The following is an 18,873-nucleotide window of genomic DNA, read 5'->3' as shown; positions in this document are numbered from 1 at the left end:
AGCAGCCCTGTGGATCCGACTTGGCTGCTCAGCAGAGTTGTCTGCATGAGGATGACTGCATGGCAGAGCTGGGTCCACGCTCTAGCACCACTTCCCATAAATACCCTTAAGCATGCAAGGGTGCTTCCCATGAAGGCTCTCAAGTTGCCCCTTGCAAGTGTGGGATCCCACATATTCAGGCATGTCTCCGTCCAGTATGCATTGAATTTATTCCCCCTTCTTAAGGGCTGTTGGAAGTCATTTCTGGCTTTTTGGTAGGAGCAAGTTTCAATGGGGAAACATGAGCTCCCAAGTTCAGCCCAGGAAGGTGCCTCTCTCCTGCAGGGCCAGCAAGGATGAGAGCACACCCCGACTCTGGAAAACACATGTCAGACCCCAAACAAGCAGCAAACAGGTCAGTCCCACAGAGCTACTCATTGAGCATCCTAACCCTTTACACAACTACCCCATCTCAATAGCCCTGTTACTGATGAAGAGCTAGTGAGAGGTGTTTGTGCCATGATGCTCGGTGCACAGCGTTTTGGTGCCATCAGTAATGGCATCGTGAGGAGGTTCAGAGCAGGGAGTCAATGAGAAAGGTCCAGCAGGTGGTAGCCTCTGCCTGGCTCTGCTGCCAGCCCTGGGCACTGTTCTGCAGGACACAGGGCTCAGCCCATGTCTGCTGCACCACCGGGCCTGCAGAGGGAATGGCACATGATCTGGGCATTAAGCAAAGCATTCTGTGTTTATGAAACAGCTCCTAAGAGGTTTGGGAAGGGATGAGTGGTGTTTACACACAAGCTGGACGGACTCTAATGCAGTGCATGCTCTGTTGTGTCAACTCCCACACCTGCATAAGATGGTTTAAAAAAACCCCACAAAATGAGGGAGCCAAACAACTGAGTCCAATCAGCCCTGTCCGGGTGCTCTCACTAGAGACACAGTGAATATCCTTCCTAATGGAGATGCAGGATGTTATGGAAAACCTCTCCTAAGAGGCTCTGTTCGTGTTTGAAGTTAAGGCTGGCCAAACACAAGGAAAGGGAGCTACAGGGCACTGGTGTTGGAGCAGGCTGAGTGCAGACTCTTAGGGATCATTGAGCACTCCCTAGGAAGAGGGAAGACCCTGGAGGCAGTCCAAGCCCCGCAGCACTGCAGCCCGCACAGGGAGAGCAGCAGCACTGCTAACACCACCTCAACCCCCCTGAGGGCAAGGAGGAGACTTGGTCGATGAAAAATGAAGTTAAAGAACATTTTCTTGTGCTTTCCCAACACCAGAATGACCGAATGCACTTCTCACTGCGTGTTTCAGTTTGCTGTGCCAGAGTGTGTCTGGATCCCTTCTTATAGCGACGCGGGTTCTCCTCTCTCTTGTATCACTTGCAGCAGGTCCTGCCTGGACCGAGTGACACCAGGATGCAGTCCATAAAAGGTTATTGACCTGGGAAGAGAGGGTTTCTAGAAGTTAAGGGCTGGGCAATTTCTTGGAAACGGCCTTATCAGCGGGGCTACAAGCGGGAGCTCTAACAGCCCTTCCTGACGCGCACGTCTCTGCTCCCTGTTCTCCGGCTCGGTATTCGGCTCTGCACACACATGCTTATTTAGCAGTTTGTTGTTTCAGAGAATCACAGGATGGTTTGGGTTGAGGGGACCTTAGAGATTAACCCAGATTACCCAGCCACGGGCAGGGACACCTTCCACTAGAGCAGGTTGCTCCAAGCCCCTGTGTCCAACCTGGCCTTGAGCACTGCCAGGGATGGGGCAGCCACAGCTTCTCTGGGCACCCTGTGCCAGCGCCTCAGCACCCTCACAGGGAAGAGCTTCTGCCTAAGGTCTTATCTAAATCTCCTGGCAGGTTAAAGCCATTCCCCCTTGTCCTGTCACTGCAGGCCCTTGCAAAAAGTCACTCTCCAGATTTCCTGTTGGCTCCTTTAGGCACTGGAGCTGCTCTAAGGTCTCCCCAGAACCTTCTCCAGGCTGAACCAGCCCAGCTCTCTCAGCCTGTCTCAAGAGCAGAGCTGCTCCCACCCTCAGAGCATCTTCATGGTCTTCCTCTGGACCTGCTCAAGCAGGTCCAAGTACCTGTTATGTTTAGGGTGCCAGAGCTCAACACACACTTGTGCAGTTCTACGAGAGTGCAATAGAAGGGCAGGATCACCTCCTTCAACCTTCTGGTCATGCTCGTTTTGATACAGCCCAGGACTCGGTTGGTTTCTGGGCTGCAAGTGCACACTGATGTGCCATATTGAGCTTCTCATCAACCAACACCCCCAAGTCCTTCCCCTCAGGGCTTCTTTCAATCCAGTCTCTGCCCAGCTCTGTATTTGTACTTGGGATTGCCCTGACTGAAGTGCAGGACCTTGGTTAAACTTCATGAGGTTGGCATCAGCCCACCTCAGAAGCGTGTCAAGGTCCCTCTGGATGGCATTCCTTCCCTCCAGCGTATCGACCGAACCACACAGCTTGGTGTCATCAGCAAACTTGCTGAGGGCGCACTCAATCCCACTGTCCATGTCAGCGACAAAGATGTTAAACAAGACCGGTCCCAACACCGATCCCTGAGGGACACCGCTCGTCACTGGTCTCCAGCTGGACATCCAGTAAACCCTAGAGGGGTCTGCAGTCCTCAGGCCTTCCTGTCAGAGCAGACCTGGCAGCCCAGAGCTGTCACCCCTGGCCCTCCCCAGCTCCTCCACCAGTGCCTTGTCCCAGCCCAGGTTTTGGGGTGATGCCACTCACTGCTGCGGCCAGGCAGTCTCCATCCCACCCGCAGCTGTGGGGCTGCAGCAGAGCTGTAGAGAGCATGGCCTTTGCATGTGGGATCCAGCCCTTGTCCCCAGGGGCATGGTGCAGATCTGAGTGAGGACGGCAGGAGCCAGCCACCAAAGCCCTTGGGTGCTGACCGCTCACCTCCTCACCCGCTGCCCTCACTGGGGCAGGCTGCCCGGCAGAGCTAGCACCTGCCTTGGGAACTGATGTCCACAGAGCCACACAGCACCAGTACATCCACCTCCGGAATCACTGCTGTGATAATCCTGTTTGCTCAATCTTAGTGGCTGAAGAGAAGCATATCCAAGAAAAACAGCAGGATTATCCTCCGGCACCTGCTCCCAGTGAAAGGATTATCCTAGCTGGCCACAGCAGATGACATCCTCTAGGTATCACCATGAAAGCAGCCTGACAGACACAGCACCTCATCAGAAGACCTCTCTTCCCTTCTGCATCTGCATGCCCTTTTCCCAGGTATTTTCAGGAAGCTGGAAGCTCCTTGCAGATGGAGGCCAGTCTGTGTGGATACAAGTGTCAGCGTTTGCATGTCTCCGTCACACTGATGTGCTCTCCAAGTAGCATCATCTTTTGTTTGACTGCCTAACAGGGAGGTGGTATGAGAAGCATGGGCTGTAAGCTGTGTGGCTCTGATGATAGGCAGCAGCTTTAAAGCACTTTAAACCAAGTTGTTTTCCTTGTACTTCTGTTTTTCCAGCACAGGATCTGACCCATTCACATCACAACATGTGAGGGCTCTGTTGTGCTGCATTCGCATCCACAATACAATGGTAGCTGATGCAAGAGCTATTTTAATGCAGAATTAAAATGTTTGATTGCAGTAAGAGAGACCCTTCTCAGAGCTGTTTCCACGGGAAAGCAGGAAAACCAGAGAAGGTCCTGAGAAATTTTGGAGAGACTCAGCTTATTGATGGATACAGGAACAAGGAACGTAATAGGAATGCAAACTCCCATGGATGGAGGACTTCTGTTTAACCTCACCTTCCAGACATTAGGTCTGTCCCACTGTGCTCTCTTGGCTTTATTTTGGGATCACCTGGAATGTCAAGGTTAGCTCAATTGCCATGAAGTTGCCAATGGGCTTTGCAGCAGCATCTTGAGTGCTGGTTTTCCCACTGGTCTTGAAGCCTGAAAAGGAGCCTTTGGAAGAGAGGAAGGATGCTCCGGACAGGAGGAGGTGGCCACCATCTTCACACCTGGAGGAATAACTTCAGTGGGGAAGCCTGAGGTAAAACAAGTCCCATGTGCCACTGGAGCCAGGGGACAGGACACGGGTCATTGCACAAACATATGATACCCTGCAGCTACGCTAACGTGCTGCTGTCACTGGTGTTGCACAGGCCTGAGAGCTCTGCTTGTAACAAAGCACCTTTGTGCCAGCACCAGATCAAGTGTCCTGAGCCCCTTCAATGCAGTCTATCTCTCAGTGATGGTGAGTTTTAGCTCCCCATGGAGCTGCAAAGAAGGCACAATATCCCACAATGGTGCAGAGAGGTGCTGCAACTGCCCTGAGGCCTCCGTGACATGAGCTAACGCCTCTCTCCATCACTCTTCCCAAAAGCATCCTCCCATCCCTCAAGCAGAGGCCTCAGTGAACAAATTACTGCAGTCACAGATGTTTTTTCCTATAATGGAATGTAACATTAAACTAAACATTGGAACATGGAGACAAACAGCAAAAAAAAACCAAACCACAACAGGGAATAATCCTTAGCTCATAATGATTTTGCAAAACATTGTTGAAATTAGGTTTTATTGGAACAAAAATGTATTTATCATATCTGTCAACACTGGAAAATGGTGTTTAAATTAAAACTTTATTGCAAACCCTGAAGATGACCCAGAAGTGATATGACATTTATAAATAGCTTATCATACACTACAGTATAAAAAGTACAGTTATTCTCTTGCTGTTGAGTCAAACTCGTTGTTATATATGAGATGGGAATGAGTTTTACCCTTCTGACTACCAAATCAGAGAAGCAAATTGAAACCACAATGAGGAGAGCAACAACAGCCCATGGGTTGGCCTCCTGTGAAAAGGACCATAGGAGAACAGTCCCCACTGGAAAAAGCCACCCTGATGCCAAGGTTTGTCTAGATCCAGGCTGAGACCAGGCAGTACCAAGCATCAGAGACCACTGATCCCTGACGTTGTGCACAGGATTTCAGCCTCCCACCTGCCTAAAAGCTGTTCTCCAGCCCCAGACAGCCAGGCCCCTGTTTTAACTCGGTTACACTGTGGGTGGGTGGCTCTTTCCAAGTCTTCACCCTGTTGTTTTTGGCCATGGCTCTGACAGGACAGCGGGACTGCAGACGGCTTCTTGTGCCAGCTCAGCTTCAAATCAAGAAATGTCCTGTGGTTCTGATACTGAGAACAGGGCACTGCAAAAGCTCTTCTGACAAGGCTGAATAGCACATTGTATGAATTGGGCATAAGACTAACTACACAGATGTTGTACCTGGACAGGAACCTGTGCAGGACTGAGGATGCTGGCTTGCCATGCTCCTAGGGCTTCTCAGTGGCTCAGGTCCTGTGCTCAGCTACCACCTGGGTTTTTAGTGATGCTATCTGAGCTTCTAGCAGCCTGACCAAGCAATGAGGATGCTCCAGCAGAGGGGATCAGTGGCTGTCAGGCAGCGAGGGCTGACATCCCCTCCTCCTGTACCCAACAGCTGGGATTTAGGGGACCTCTTACAAAACCTCTTTTTTACCAGAGAGTGGATCAGAAATACTCTCCTTGGATATTTCAGTCTTTGAACCTCAGACAGAGGAGACTGCATTCCTTTATCTGGGCTTCATTAATATCCCATAAAACCAGACAACTGTTCTGCTTGTTGGGGCCAAGCAGAGTCAGTGTGCATAGCCCAGATGGCTGCATATGTGGGAGATGGAGATGGGCTGCAACACAGCAGCACAAATGCAGCCCATCGGGATGCTGGCTGGCTGCAGACCATGCAACAGCCCAGGCCTGCATGCAATGCAAAGGCCATCACTGAAGCGGCAGGGAGCCAAGGAGGAGACTATGGATAATGCCGTGTAGCTGCCTGGATTGGGGATGGATATGGGAATCTGGAGGGCAGAGCCAAGCCCCATCTGGCAGGAGGCCTTGAGCAGCAGCAGCCGGGAGGTGAATGGTGACGTGGGGAGATAAGGCTCTTGATGGATGGACCTCAGAAGGTTTGAAGGTTTTTGTTCTGTTTGGATAAGCAGTCAAATATTCACACAGATAAGCTTCAGAAATGCATCTGATCTGAAGCCCTTTGTATCTTAAAAAGAAATGCTGGAAATAGAACAAGAGAATTCCTCTGAGGCTTCTGTGGCTCCTGGGCTTTCCTTCCACAGCACCAGGCTGTCCAGACCTACCCATGCAAGCAAAGCAACAGTCAGACCCACCCTGAACCTCAGGCGTTCAACTGTGCTTAGGTACCAACACGACAGCCTGGGGGAGAGGGGAGATGGTCCTTTGCTTGGTCACTCTGCACTTTGTCATCTTGGTCCACAAAGCTGCTATGGGTGGTTTAAAACATAGTTAAGGAAACGCCCTTGCTAACATTTGTGTGTATCTTAACATATCCGTTGGCACAGAGTTTAGATAACATTGCCTGGTGCCTCTTCACCAGCAGTTATGTCCACATTGAGTGGTGCCTTGTGTGCAAAGATCTGCTGATGGCAACACCAGGCAGCAGCAGGGATGATCGTGGCAGGCCCCTGCCCTCCTCATGCACCACGCTCAGACCTAGGTGAGGGCTGCAGGCAGCACCGAAGAGGGCCAGCAATTACCCTGCAACTTTAAATTGCAGTGCTTGAGTGAAGTGCTTTTGGAGAGTGCATCATTTCCTTGGAAATGAATTCCAGTGATGTACTTTACTCCGGCGGGCTTCCTTGTACCACAGGTTGTTTAAACAGTTTCACGTTATGCATTTCCCATTTGGACAAAAACAAACCAGAGAGCACCAAGGCTGGTAGGAAAACGGAAATCCTGCTCCGACCATCCGAGTGGGCAAAGAGCAGCTCCTGGCTCTCAAAGGTCTGGAGGACCCAGTTTCTAGCTCTGCAGAAAGCGTTCAGGTGACCGAAACACCTTTCAGGTCCCCCTTTGAACAATACAGCTCTGGGTATGCAGGGTTTCTGCCTCAGCATCCCCCTGCTTTGGCATCAGGACCCAGGTCCAAACCGTGAGGGCAGAAGAGCACAGAGCTTTCAGTAAGCCAAGGGAATCCACCCCATTGAGGGTCAGCTCCTTACCTCCCCTTCCTTGTGTGCCTCCCCAGGCTTTCCCACTCACTATTTATATCTTTGCCTTATTGAGTCCCCCCAACCACCCCTTATCCTTAACCTCTTCCTTGCCAAGCGGGGTTTGGAGTTTACATGAAAGTTGTTTATGCTCTATAGCTTTGTAATAGTTTCCTCTACACCACCTCCCTTCCTTCCCCAATAAAAAGCCCTACGGCATGCTCGGAAAAGCCTGTAAACAAAGGAGCGGTTTGGAGACCCAACCAAGTTTTGGTGAACCCAGGCGGGGAATAATGTCTGTCTTGAAGGATGTTGAAGTCTGAGCTCATAATAGTAGGAAGCTAGTGTCCACCCTAAGCAAGGAATTGCCTACTTGCAGCTACCTAGCACAAAATACAGACGTCCACGCAGAAGGCCACAAGTCATTTGATGTAGGGGGTCAACCCCATGTGCTTTCCTCCAGTCAGGATGAGGTTGATGGTAGCAAACTGATGTGTTTTATAAGCTCCAAGTACTTGAGGTTGTGATAAGTGAGCAGGGAAAGGAGAGCACAAAAAAGGCAGCACTGTTTTGAACTCACCTAGATTGATGAACAGAAGCAGAAGACAATGAAAATCCATTAGCCTGACTGTTCCCTACAGAGGAAAAACAGGCACAGAAAATCCAATTCATTACTCTCTTTCTTATTTAATGCTAAGTAAGTCATTGAACTTTACTACTTGATCTATCTGTTTTCTTCAGGAGTAGGGCTGCAGGAAATCCTTTCCTTCCCAAAAGGGGGTTTCAAGTTTCTCACTGATATCATGTCAGAAATACTTGTAGCGTATGAATAAAAAAACAGCAGCATTTCAAAGGGATCTTGAGCCATGCAGATAATGACAATTTTTCTCTTCTGAAGCACAGAACCAGACAGTGGAGGTCCCTGGGAGCTTGCAGCACCATTGTTCTTCTTCCAGGCCATTATCTGGAGGCAGGCCCTGCGACAGACTCCAATGAGGCCACTGAAGGGCTTATCTGCTCAGAGTGCTAATGGCATGCATTTGACAACATCAACCGTTTAATATATGAGGTGTCTCGTAACGTAAAGGCAAGGAAATCCATACCATGGAACAGCCCAAGCACACCCGGTACAATTCAAATCTATTTGATCAAAGCCCAGCTTGCTCTACACCACCACTTTATTAGTTATGGCTACACAGAGACGTTCCACCTTCCAAAAAGGCAGCTTAGCAGATTTGGTACAGCAATGGCAGCGTTATGTAATGAGAAATGTACTAATGGAAACTATCCAGCACTGAAATCATTCCAGCTCTTTTATCACCACATTCCTTACTCCCACATGAGCGAAGTGTGCATGAATAAAAGCAGTTAAACATCCTCCACCAGAAGATGCGCATGATGGGCATTACTCACAAGTCACTAGCAGCTCCACGGTGCCCATCAGTGTTTGGGTCCACACAGGGACTTTGGGCAAACAGACCTGCTTTTCCTGGGAAATGACTCTTCCACTGCCTCTGGCTCATTGCCATCTCACTCTCTTGTAGTCGGGAACAGCTTAGTGCTGTCACCCAGTGCCTGAGTTGCTCTTCCAGCATCCCTGGTCCCAATCTCTGCAAAAAGTTGAGGAGTCTGTCCCATGCTCTTCACTGTTGTCTATCTATAGAGCAGATAATCAGACTTAAATCATGCTTTTCTTCCTCTGCACAAATAGTTGCACAAAACTATATTTATTTCCATTGTTCACATGAAATGAGAAGCTTAATGGCTTCGTCATAAAACCTCTGAATACTGTATTCAGAGTGGGCCCTGAGGGGAGGGAAGGTTTGGGTGGTGAGTCCTGCTTTTAAAGTGCATGCAAGAGGGTGCTGGTCTGGGTCTCAGCTTCTGCAGCATCAACACTGGACATGAGGTTTGTGATCACAGCAATGGGTCCAAATCAGAGCCACTACAAAATCAGACAATCTCAGCCCCATCACTCTGCATGTGTTCATGCAATCTGTATGGATCACCTGAAATAGACCTCTTCTGAAAGGGCTGGTTTTCAGTCAGAGGAGCACCTCTCCGCGCGGTTGCACAGGCAGCAGAGCCAGTCAGGCAGTGGGACATGCAACAGGGCTTGGATGGGGAGGGAGGGTGTGAGCACCAACCCTGGCTTGGATGGGCTGGTGCCGAAAACCACAGGCATACATTCACTCTATTGCCAGCTAGCTGGTAACCACTTGGCAGTGAAACAGGAACAAAATGTCTCCCGCGGATGCTCTCAAGGTGGTTCAGAGCAATCTTACAATCTCTGTTGTTACTGGAAATTACTGCAGCAGCAGCTGCCTCGCACTGAATAGTACATAAAAGCTCCAAAAAGCCCCATTTGTGAGCAGATTGAATGCTCCTGTGTCAGATTTCAGGCACAGCCTGGGTGTGTTGTGGCTGTCCTAGGCTGGTGATGGGAACCTGCCAGGGTACCAGTGATGCTTCAGTCGTGTGAGCAACAGGTCCCCTCCACTGCCCCTCCTTTCTCCCCGTGCCTCTGCTGTTGTACCACAGCGAGGGCAGCTGCCTGCCAGGGAACACATACCACAGCAGCTTCGTGGCGTGAGCGAGCTAATTGATATTTGATTTGACAGCTCTCAAGTGGGTATTCAGGGGAAGAACAGACAAACAAAACACCCCTGCTGAAGGCGGGCTCCACAAGCAGTTGAGTATTAAACAATGGGAGAGTTGTGGGACATCTCCCCGTTTACCTGCTCCAGTCCAAAAGGAAGTGCTCCTCCCTCCCCAGCACAATGGTGGGTTGGCAAACCCCATAGGCTGGCACACACCTTTGTGTCCAGGCATCCCTCCGACACCTCTGATGCTTGATGCTGGCGCAGGTGAGAGGGGGACATGTTATACACCAAATAGGAACAAAGGGAGGATGGACACTGTGAGTTGTCCCCGGGGGTCCTGGGGTGAGCAGCACTTGTGCACTACTGTGGCTTGCACAGGGTGCCAGCAGCATTTGTAACTCTCGCTTGGATCAGTCTGTACAAGGAAGCCTTAACCCTGAATGTTTCTGCTAGGAAATCCTGCCTGGGATTGTCTCAATTCCTTCTTCAATTTTGGCCACAAATCACTGTTTAAAGTTTACCACCTGGCAAATCGTTTGTCATGAGCTATTGTGCTGTCCCTGCCGTATTGCCTTACAGTGACAGGGCATTCTGCAGTCCCCACTTGCCTGGCCCCGCACAATGACTTGTTGGTAGGTGAAATATTTATACACCTAGCAGCTGCTGGGGTTTTGAGCTCTCCAGTGGTTCTGATTGCCTCTCTGGTGTATACACTTCCATCTGCCTTTCAAAGCATTGTGCCAATGAGCTTAAGACTAACGATCAAAATAGGAAATAGTCTAAATATCAAGGCTTTGAGAGAGACAAAGGTACAGCACTGCTGAGAGATGCGCAACAGTGGCTAATGGCTGCGGCACCAAACTAGTGGAAAATCCTCATTTAAATTCACGAAGGACAACAGGATTTGGTGCATTACACAGGATCAGAAGGGAAAGGCACACCGTTACATCTGAAATGCTCTGCTAGCCATGGCAATGGAAAAAGCTTCTGTTTTCTCCTTCAGGCTGGGAACCTGGAGGTCAAGACTCATTTCCTACTTTTGCACTTCAGTGGAACTGGTGCTAATAACCCCAAGCATCACCCCTGGAAGGAATAGGTACAACAAAATCCAGACAACCACCCAGCATCTGGATACCACATCTGGATGCAGACTGCTGCCAGGGCACAGCCAAAAACCTCATGCTGCTGAGTGCTAAGGCCGGGCAAGCAAACACCAGGAGCCGAGCGATGGGAAGACGTAAACAGCGTGCGAAGCGAATGTGCGTACCAAGCTGCCAGTCCTGGTGAACCAGGAAGCTGGTCACCAGTTTACATAACAAACCCCAGCACCCTTCCACTTCCAGCCCCACTGCCTGCAGTGTTTGCAGGACGGAGGATGACTCAGGGCAGCGGCACGGCTGGCAGCCTGCACCAGCACGCCCGGCACAGCGTGGCGCACCCTGCACCATGCAGCACCCACCCTGCGTGCCACGGGCACCTCCTGCTTGGCACCACACGACAGGGTTAGGTTCAAGGTCCACCAAAGCTCATCATAAGCTGGAGCCCCTTCAATGGGAGGGGGAGATGCTAAGGAGGATGCTGGTGTCCCTGCATGGCCAGGGAGCGGCACAGCTTTATGCTGGTTAAGAAGCTGCTCAGGTGTGCTTTAGATTGCTGTAAGCCAAAAAAGAAGAGAGATTTAGGGGGCACATTTCAGCTTCCACTACCATGGTGGCACAGTCTTATATGGAAGGTGTCTTACTTCTCACACTTCTTAACCTGTGTTTATAGTGCAGCTGCCTGCTGCATCCCCATCCAAACCAATTACACTTTACCAGCAAAAGGCAACACCTACAATATGGCCAAAAATGCCCCAGTTTTTTGCTGTTTTCAATGACAATAGTGGGTTTGCTTGCCAGCATCACCTGTTTTATCCTTTCCCCATCTCGGTCACTTCTTCAAGCAGAGTTTGACAGCCTGAAGTTACTGCACCGCACAAATAGATCACCTGCTGGTACCACGGCTGCTCCTCACAGATGGGCAGGCCTATAAACACCTCAATACTAAGCATATCAGTTTCTTCTGTGAGATGATCATCACAAACACTGTTGATATTACGCTATATGTGATTGTTTCTATAAAGAGAATGACTCCTCGCTTCCTCCTGGGGCGCTGGGGAGTTTGGCAGCCTTTGAAAGCAAGTCAGTGGTGCATAGGGTAATGCTCCTCGGGGGGAGTGTGCTTGGTGCAGGAGATCACATTAGTGCTTTTGCCACGATCAAACAGAAAGCTCCAGCTGAACAATGAGGTTTTAGGATGAAAAGCGAAATGTGAAGAAGGTGTGTACACCTCTGTGAATTTGCTTCATTTCACTCGTTGATGTGGCGGTAACAGGACTATTTTTAGGTATAATCCTTCAAACGGAACATGACTTCTCCTTTCTGATTAGTACAAAGCTGGCTGCTAGTCAAAGGATAATTATTTCCCAACACATCACCTAACACACACCAGCAAACAAAACACTCATTATTTGAGCTATCCAACATTAACTGTTGTTTAGCAGTTAACATTTTCTTGACAGCTTCGAATAGGGCTAATTGCTCCAGCTTCATTAGCAGAGGTCATTTACTGCTGGTAACAATACTTTCCTGGAGATAGCCTCTCCTATAAGATTAGATTATGAGGTCAAACTCTGCTCCCAGTGGCAATGATGCCTGGCCGCATTTGGCTTCAAGAAAGTCTGCTCTTTCAGTTCATAGATGCACGATTTCCAGCCCTGCAGCTGATATATTACATAAAGGAAGTAAGTGCACTCCACCGGACGGGCAATTACAATGAATTAGGAAAGTGTGCAGCACAAGGAAGGCTTGCAAAATAGCCACTTAAAAGTTATTAATAAAACCTCGACTTTCAGATAGGGTTTAGGGAAAAGAAGCTGATAAAGAAGCAGTCCTTATACTTGAAAACACGCGCATACCCAAAAGGGAAAGCAGTGTTTGCGGAAGCACCGGAGCGTGCTGTATCGCAAACACCCGGCTGATGCTGTCAAATGCCGTGTGCCACACACAGCTCACATCGCAGTTTTAAGCCATTACGTTTTGCACCTAGTTTCATGCGTTCATCAGCTGACACTGAGGGTGGTGGTCTCAAAGTGCAGTGAATGTGCAGAGATGCATTTGTGCAACCATCACCACTGCTGGGGAGGTCCGTCTGCAGGCGCTTCCACAGCCCGCTGCGTGCCTGAAACATCCTTAGCATCCCTGAACACATGGAAAACTGAAGCCAGGCTTCCCACCCGGTATATTCCCGTTTAAGCATGTGGAGAGATGCAGCCTACTTTTCAGAAGTGCTGAGTAAACACTGCTTGGAGTGCAGCCGGCGCCTTTGAGATCGGGCGTCTCGCATGTGGAAGTCTCCGGCACCTTAGCCAAATAATTCCAGTCCTGGCAGATGCAGAACGTTATATCCAAGTGGATTTCTGCTTTACCTGTGTCTCCCTTTCCCGCAGGCCAGTGGCTCTTTGCTGTTACTTTCCTGGCCACGTACGTGCACGGCCGCATGCCTACCACCTATACTTTCTGACTTGCAGCTCCAATTGCTAATCCATGTCTGGTTTTCGTCAGGGAAAAAAATCCATCCTGAGCGTTTGACTCACTGCCTCCGGAGCGCTTCAGCCGCCTCATAACACTTCTCAGAGGATCCTTCTCCGTGAAGAACAGCCTGTTCTGAGCAGGATCCATGGCAGAACCCTCGCCAGCAGCCTCCCCTTCCTCGCACACGTGTGTGCCACATGTCCTCCTCTGCCCGCACCATTCATGTGCCACTGTCTTTCTTACACCATGCAAGAGAGACAGACATCCACCATCCGCGCTGCCATGTGGATTGCCTTGTGACAGCCTCCAGACTCTTCAGCAGCTCCTCGACTGGCCAAAACTGAATGGCAAAGACCTGATCGCCTTGCTCCCACAGCTGGTCCTGCTGAGGCCAATGGGCAAACCTTACCCTACCTCTGACTTTCTCAATGCCATCAGAGGAAGCATGACCCTGCACAGAGAAACTGAGCAAATTCTGGACACAGATTTCCCACCTAAGTCGGACCCTGTTGACTTTTATCACTTTTTAAAGTCTAAGGACACAAGCATTCAGATGATGGTCCAGTGTGAAGTGTCCCTGCCTGCAGTGTTCAGAACTAGATGGTCTTTAAGGTCTCTACAAAAACAACAGTTCTATGTTAAGTCCTCTACAAAACCAGTTCTATGATTCTGTGATGAGATGCAGAGACGTGTCTGTTAGACTGTCCCCCTCCATGCAGCAGGCACTGTGCTTCCCCAGGATCCAGCACCCTGCTGAGGACAAGGTGCTGGGGCTGAATCCTGCCCTTCTCTATCCAGCAGGCAGGGACCCAGTCCTACCCTCGCTCACTGTGATCCCCAACATGCAGGAGGAAGGCAGCACTGCCTCCTCATCTCATCCCACACTGACATGCACAGCCAACATCTCACTGCAGTCGCTGGCATCAGACATTGCCATCCCATGAACCTTTTTGGTCCTGTTGCTTTTGCTGGAATCACAGACAAAAAGAGATTTTTAGATCTCTTTAGGTCTTTAGACCCCAAACGTTTGGTTGCAGAGTCTATTTCACTCAGCATCTGGGTGACCTGACATCACCCCAGCATTTTAAGGAGCCCATTTCACTATTACCAAGGGTCGACACTATTAACTGCAGCTCACATCAAACCTCAATAACATCAGTGGGAAAGTATGATTTACTTCCCCTGTCCTTTTATTTTGTTCTTGCATAAAAAGTGTAACTTAGTTTGTTTTTTTTCCCATCAAAATGAATCATTAGAAATTGCAAAGCACAAATTCCTTATTTTTTTTAAACAAAGAAAAGAACAGACGGTTTCCAAAACAAACTGTTGGTCACCAACCTAAAGAACTTGCTTTGGGAAGTGTTATTCCTCAAAGCTGACTTCTAATTTAACTACACTTCAGAGTTTAATAAAAGCTAAAAAAGGCTTCACTTCTATTCTGCACTGTCTTTTTGTTGCTCTATCAGCCATGTATTCAGTGCAGTAATGAAAAACTTTATGAAACCACAAGGATAGAGAGTACCTTCATAAAGCAATAAAGGAAGACAATCTTTCGGACCAGAGATGCAAATCTGCATCCCTTCTATTCACAGCAGCTCCTTACTTGGATCAATCCACAGTGTAACACTCAGTTATCACAATCTGGCCCCCAAAGAATATGTGGCTGTTGTCAGTGCACGGAAGCCACACTGCACATAACCATCAGCTTTATAATCTACAGACTCGGCAGCTTTATTTCACCCAGTGACACAGAAGAGGTTTCAGCGGTGTTTAAGTCTGTCCCAGAGTCCGATCCTGCTCCAGTTATTCCCCAGCCATTCCCTCAGAGGTTTAACTCCTTCTTTACAGTAAGAGGGAACCAAAGTCCAGACTCCTGCAACCGGCTCCCTGGCTGCCATCTCCCCTTTACATGAGCATCCTCCAGCTGCTTTTCGGGCAGGGATCTCCCCCAGCTTCCACGCTCAGCACCGGGACCCGCCGGGCACACAGCACCCACCTCACTCAGGCAGGATCAAGCCCACTGTCGGCACAAGGTGGACTTACTTGTGGGGTGGCGTGTACCGCATACGGAGGTTTCTTTCTACTCGAGACCATTTTTAGCTTTCAAATTACACATCCTCTGTAATCTTAAATATTCTGGTCTCCTGACTCCCAGCCACGTACTCCTAACAGGGGAAAGAAAACAGAAAAGAATATACTCCAGAAAGGAATAGTCACAGAAAATGAGAGCATTCATTATCAGAGTGGAAACACCTTGTCTTTAGCCATTAATTGTAAGGGAAGTCAGCAGACCTCGCTGCAACAGGAACACAACCTTATTGGGTTTCGAACACGTTTTTTACAACCCTGTGTCAGGAAAAGCCATTAGATAGAGTTGCATTGGTAATCAGAGCCATCTTTGGAGAAAAACAAATGCTGTTCTTCCCATTATAGGTAGGTATTGTTTCAAAACCTATAGAGACACGCTTGCTTGTGCTGCAATGGTATTTATTGCACATAGACCACTTACACAGTAGTAAATTGCACCAGAGTATAAATACGTTATAAAACACACACAGAGAGGAAAATGGAAATGACACACAAGTGCTAAAATAACAGCAGATTCACGTGGGCATTCGGAAAATCAAAATAATAAAGTCTCTTAACAGATTTTAATTTATAATAGGGATATATTTACAGTACCTTCATAAAATAATATAAAGAACGCCACTCTCTCAAGAAAACTATAACAGATCAGACACAACCAGAAATCAGGGTCAGGGGTGGTGTTATTCAAACCTCCTTTTCATCTTTAAATCACGTGCGTGGCCATGTGTGCAAGTAACATCTCCAAATAACTTTACAACTCTTAACACTGTGCAAAAACCGGCTTTGTTGCCATTTTTTAGGAAATGTGCAGTAATTTGTTGTTGTTGCCAGGATTTCCCCCCCCCCCCCCCGTTCATCTGTAATTACAATGAACAAGCTGCAGAAGGCTCCCCCCCCCGCTTCATAAAATACTCTTAGTGGTATGTAAATATGCTGTTTAATATAAACATGGTCCGTTTATTCCCCTGTACAATATGCACAGTTTGAGGTAGAAGTTTCTCAGCCTGACTGCTATTGTCTGGCCGAAGGAGATAAGCACTGTAACTCACTGCTTGCTGATGCACGGGGGGGAAAGCACAAGAGTGTGGGTTGGGTTTTTAACCCCCCTTTCAAAGTCTACCTGTGCTCCTCGCTACTCATTATTTCCTCCCATCTGTGGAAGCTACTCCGAGCTTAAAACTCATCTTACCCACGGGGCTGTACTCTCTGCCTGGGCACCTGCAGCACGGACCCTGCGGCTCCCAAAACCCCACAGGGAATGACCCCTGGGGTGTGCAACATCCCTGGGCAAGGCACGGGGTGGCGGGGACCCCAACCCAGCACAGCCAAAGCCCAGCACCCCGTTACTCAGGTTCAACCACCAGCCCGGTGCTGGGACAAGTCGCCGGAGCAAAGGGCGCTGCTGCCACAGCCGCTTCCGAAAGCGCGTCTCCTAACTAGAAGCTGTCTGTCTTTGGGGCTGTTTACTGTTCTCCGGTCAGTGGGTTTCCTATTTGCTGTAGTCTGGATGAGGTATGTGGTGCACCAGTTTACCTGCTTTTATTTCTAAGTAAACACCCGCTTTCTCCCTGCTCAGACGGGGATCAGCTTTGCTAGGTATTAGCCTTACCACCAGGCTAGTGCCGGGGATTCCTCTGCTCCCGTGTGCCTCCCTGCCTGCTACGCCCCCTGCCCCGGCTCCGGCGCGGCCCCCCACGCTCCCCCCCTATACCTTGGACTCCGAATCGGATGTTTTGCTATGCCTCTCCTCCAGGCTGGACTCGCTGCCGCCCCTTGTGCCTCCGTTGTAGTCAGACCAGGTCCCTGCCAGGCTGCGCTCGGGGGAGCCCACGGTGCTGATGAAGCCCCCGGGCAGCGGGGCCAGCTCCCCACCGCTGGCGTGCAGCCGCCGGTCGGCTTTCCTGGGGCAGCAGAGCAGCCTCTTGAAGGCCTTACGGAAGTCGGGGCTCCTGCAGTAGATGATGGGGTTGAAAGCAGAGTTGGCGTAGCCCAACCAGTTGAAGAAAACGAAGAGCCAGTCCGGCACCAGGTCTCTGTTGAAGACGTTGACGATGTTCACCAGGAAGAAAGGGAGCCAGCAAAGGGTGAACACCCCCATGATGATGCCCAAAGTCTTGAGGGCTTTCTGCTCCTTCATGGCCATGATGCGGGAGGTCTTTCGCTTGCTGGCTCGGCCGTTGCCGAGGATGGGCTGGTGGTGAGGAGGTGGGGGGGGCTGTGGCTGCTCCTGGCTGCCATAGAACCGGCCCTCGCACCTGTCGATCTTCCTAATCTGCTCCTTGGCCTCTCTGTACACCCGAAGGTACACAAAGATCATGATGAGAAGAGGGATGTAGAAAGAAATGATGGACGAGGCGATGGCATAAGCCCTGTTGGTGACGAAGTCGCAGCAGCCTGGGTCCTGGTAGCACTCCAGTGCCTGGGGGTCCTCATCCCGCCACCAGTGCATCATGATGGGCAAGAAGGAGACCAGGGCAGAGATGGCCCAGACGGTGCAGATGATGCCCTTGGCCCGAGCCTTGGTCATGAGGCTCTGGTAGCGGAAAGGCGAGGTGATGGCCAGGTAGCGGTCGATGGCGATGACGCACAAGGTCTCGATGCTGGCTGTCACGCAGAGCACATCCAACGAGGTCCAGCATTCGCAGAGGAAAGATCCCCAGAGCCAGGTGCCCCTCACCACCAGCGTGGCCCCGAAGGGCACCACCAGCAGCCCCATCACCAGGTCGGCGCAGGCCAGCGAGGTGATGAAGAGGTTGGTGAGGGTCTGCAGCCGCTGCGTCCTCCCGATGGCCGCGATCACCAGCACATTCCCGGCCACGATGAGCAGCACCACCAGGGCCATCAGCAGGCTCATCCCCACGGCCCATTGCTGCGACAGCAGCTCGGCGGCGGGCAGCTGCCTACTCCCGGGCGGCACCACCGACCGGTTCTGGGGGCCGCAGTCGGGCGGCAGCCCCCCATCGCCCATGGCTCTGCGGGGCCGCGCCGGGGGCAGGAAGGCGGCCCCGCAACTGGTGCCGGTGCCGGTGGTACCGGTACCTCCGCTGCCGCCGCCCCGGGCTGCCGCATGGCCCCGCGCCCCGCCCCGTACTACGTCACCTCCCGCAGCCAATCAGCGCCGAGGGGGCGGAACCAGGCGGCCCCGCCCCTCCCTGCTTTTGCCGCGCCAGTGCCTGGTAGCGCTCCCTGTATCCCTAGCAGTATCCCTATCCCTGCTATGGCAGCGCCCCGCCTGCACCCCACTACATATCTGTTGCGCAGGGACAGCCATCCCCCGGGCCACCCGCCCTGCCGAAGCTGGTGAAGGGTCTGGACCACCTGTGATGAGGATCACGGCTGAGGGAACAGGGGATGGTCAGTTGGGAGGAGGCTCAGGGGAAACCTTATTGCGTTCTACAGCTACCTGAAAAGAGGTTGTAGCGAAGTGGGGATCGGCCTCTTCTCCCAAGTAACAAGTGACAGGACAAGAGGAAACGGCCTCAAGCTGTTCCAGGGGAGGTTTAGATTGGGTATTAGGAACAATTTCTTCACAGAGAGGGTGCGCAGGCATTGGAACAGGCTGCCCAGGGCAGTGGTGAAATCACCATCCCTGGAAGTGTTCGCAAAC

At 50.7% G+C, this 18,873-nt stretch overlaps 1 protein-coding gene across 9 annotated transcripts; it reads right to left on the bottom strand.

Annotated features, from left to right (window-relative positions):
• Window positions 1–280: 280 nt before the first annotated feature.
• Window positions 281–18,345, bottom strand: ADRB1 (adrenoceptor beta 1). Of its 9 annotated transcripts, none has more exons than XR_009728355.1 (4): window positions 16,978–18,345; window positions 7,584–7,638; window positions 1,264–1,420; window positions 281–675 (listed from the first exon to the last, which is right to left on the bottom strand). XR_009728355.1 is itself a non-coding variant. In XM_061372749.1 (3 exons), exons 1-3 carry the CDS (start codon window positions 18,232–18,234, stop codon window positions 1,413–1,415), a joined length of 1,320 nt encoding a protein of 439 aa, XP_061228733.1. In that variant the 5' UTR covers window positions 18,235–18,345; the 3' UTR covers window positions 1,179–1,412. The 9 variants fall into 9 exon arrangements, 3 of the variants coding, with proteins under 3 accessions (XP_061228733.1, XP_061228732.1, XP_061228731.1); XR_009728357.1 differs by lacking the exon at window positions 281–675 and adding an exon at window positions 15,222–15,343 and having other exon boundaries at window positions 1,406–1,420; XR_009728360.1 differs by lacking the exons at window positions 281–675; window positions 1,264–1,420 and adding exons at window positions 6,059–6,129; window positions 15,222–15,343.
• Between the last annotated feature and the right edge of the window lie 528 nt (window positions 18,346–18,873).

Source organism: Neopsephotus bourkii, unplaced genomic scaffold (assembly GCF_033783945.1).
Source record: "Neopsephotus bourkii isolate Nb327-2 ecotype Australia unplaced genomic scaffold, CSIRO-AGI_Nbou_v1 NB_1615, whole genome shotgun sequence".
Lineage (NCBI taxonomy): Eukaryota > Metazoa > Chordata > Aves > Psittaciformes > Psittacidae > Neopsephotus > Neopsephotus bourkii.
Note: the sequence above shows the minus strand (reverse complement) of the source record. Positions and strands in the feature narration are given on the sequence as shown.

Excerpts from the sequence above, each read along its gene's own strand:
- ADRB1 (XM_061372747.1), bottom strand. The coding sequence starts at position 18,234 with ATGGGCGATGGGGGGCTGCCGCCCGACTGCGGCCCCCAGAACCGGTCG. Across the intron at positions 7,639-16,977 it reads CATCCGATTCGGAGTCCAAG|GGAACAGTCAGGCTAATGGA; the intron begins GTATAGGGGGGG and ends TTTCCTCTGTAG.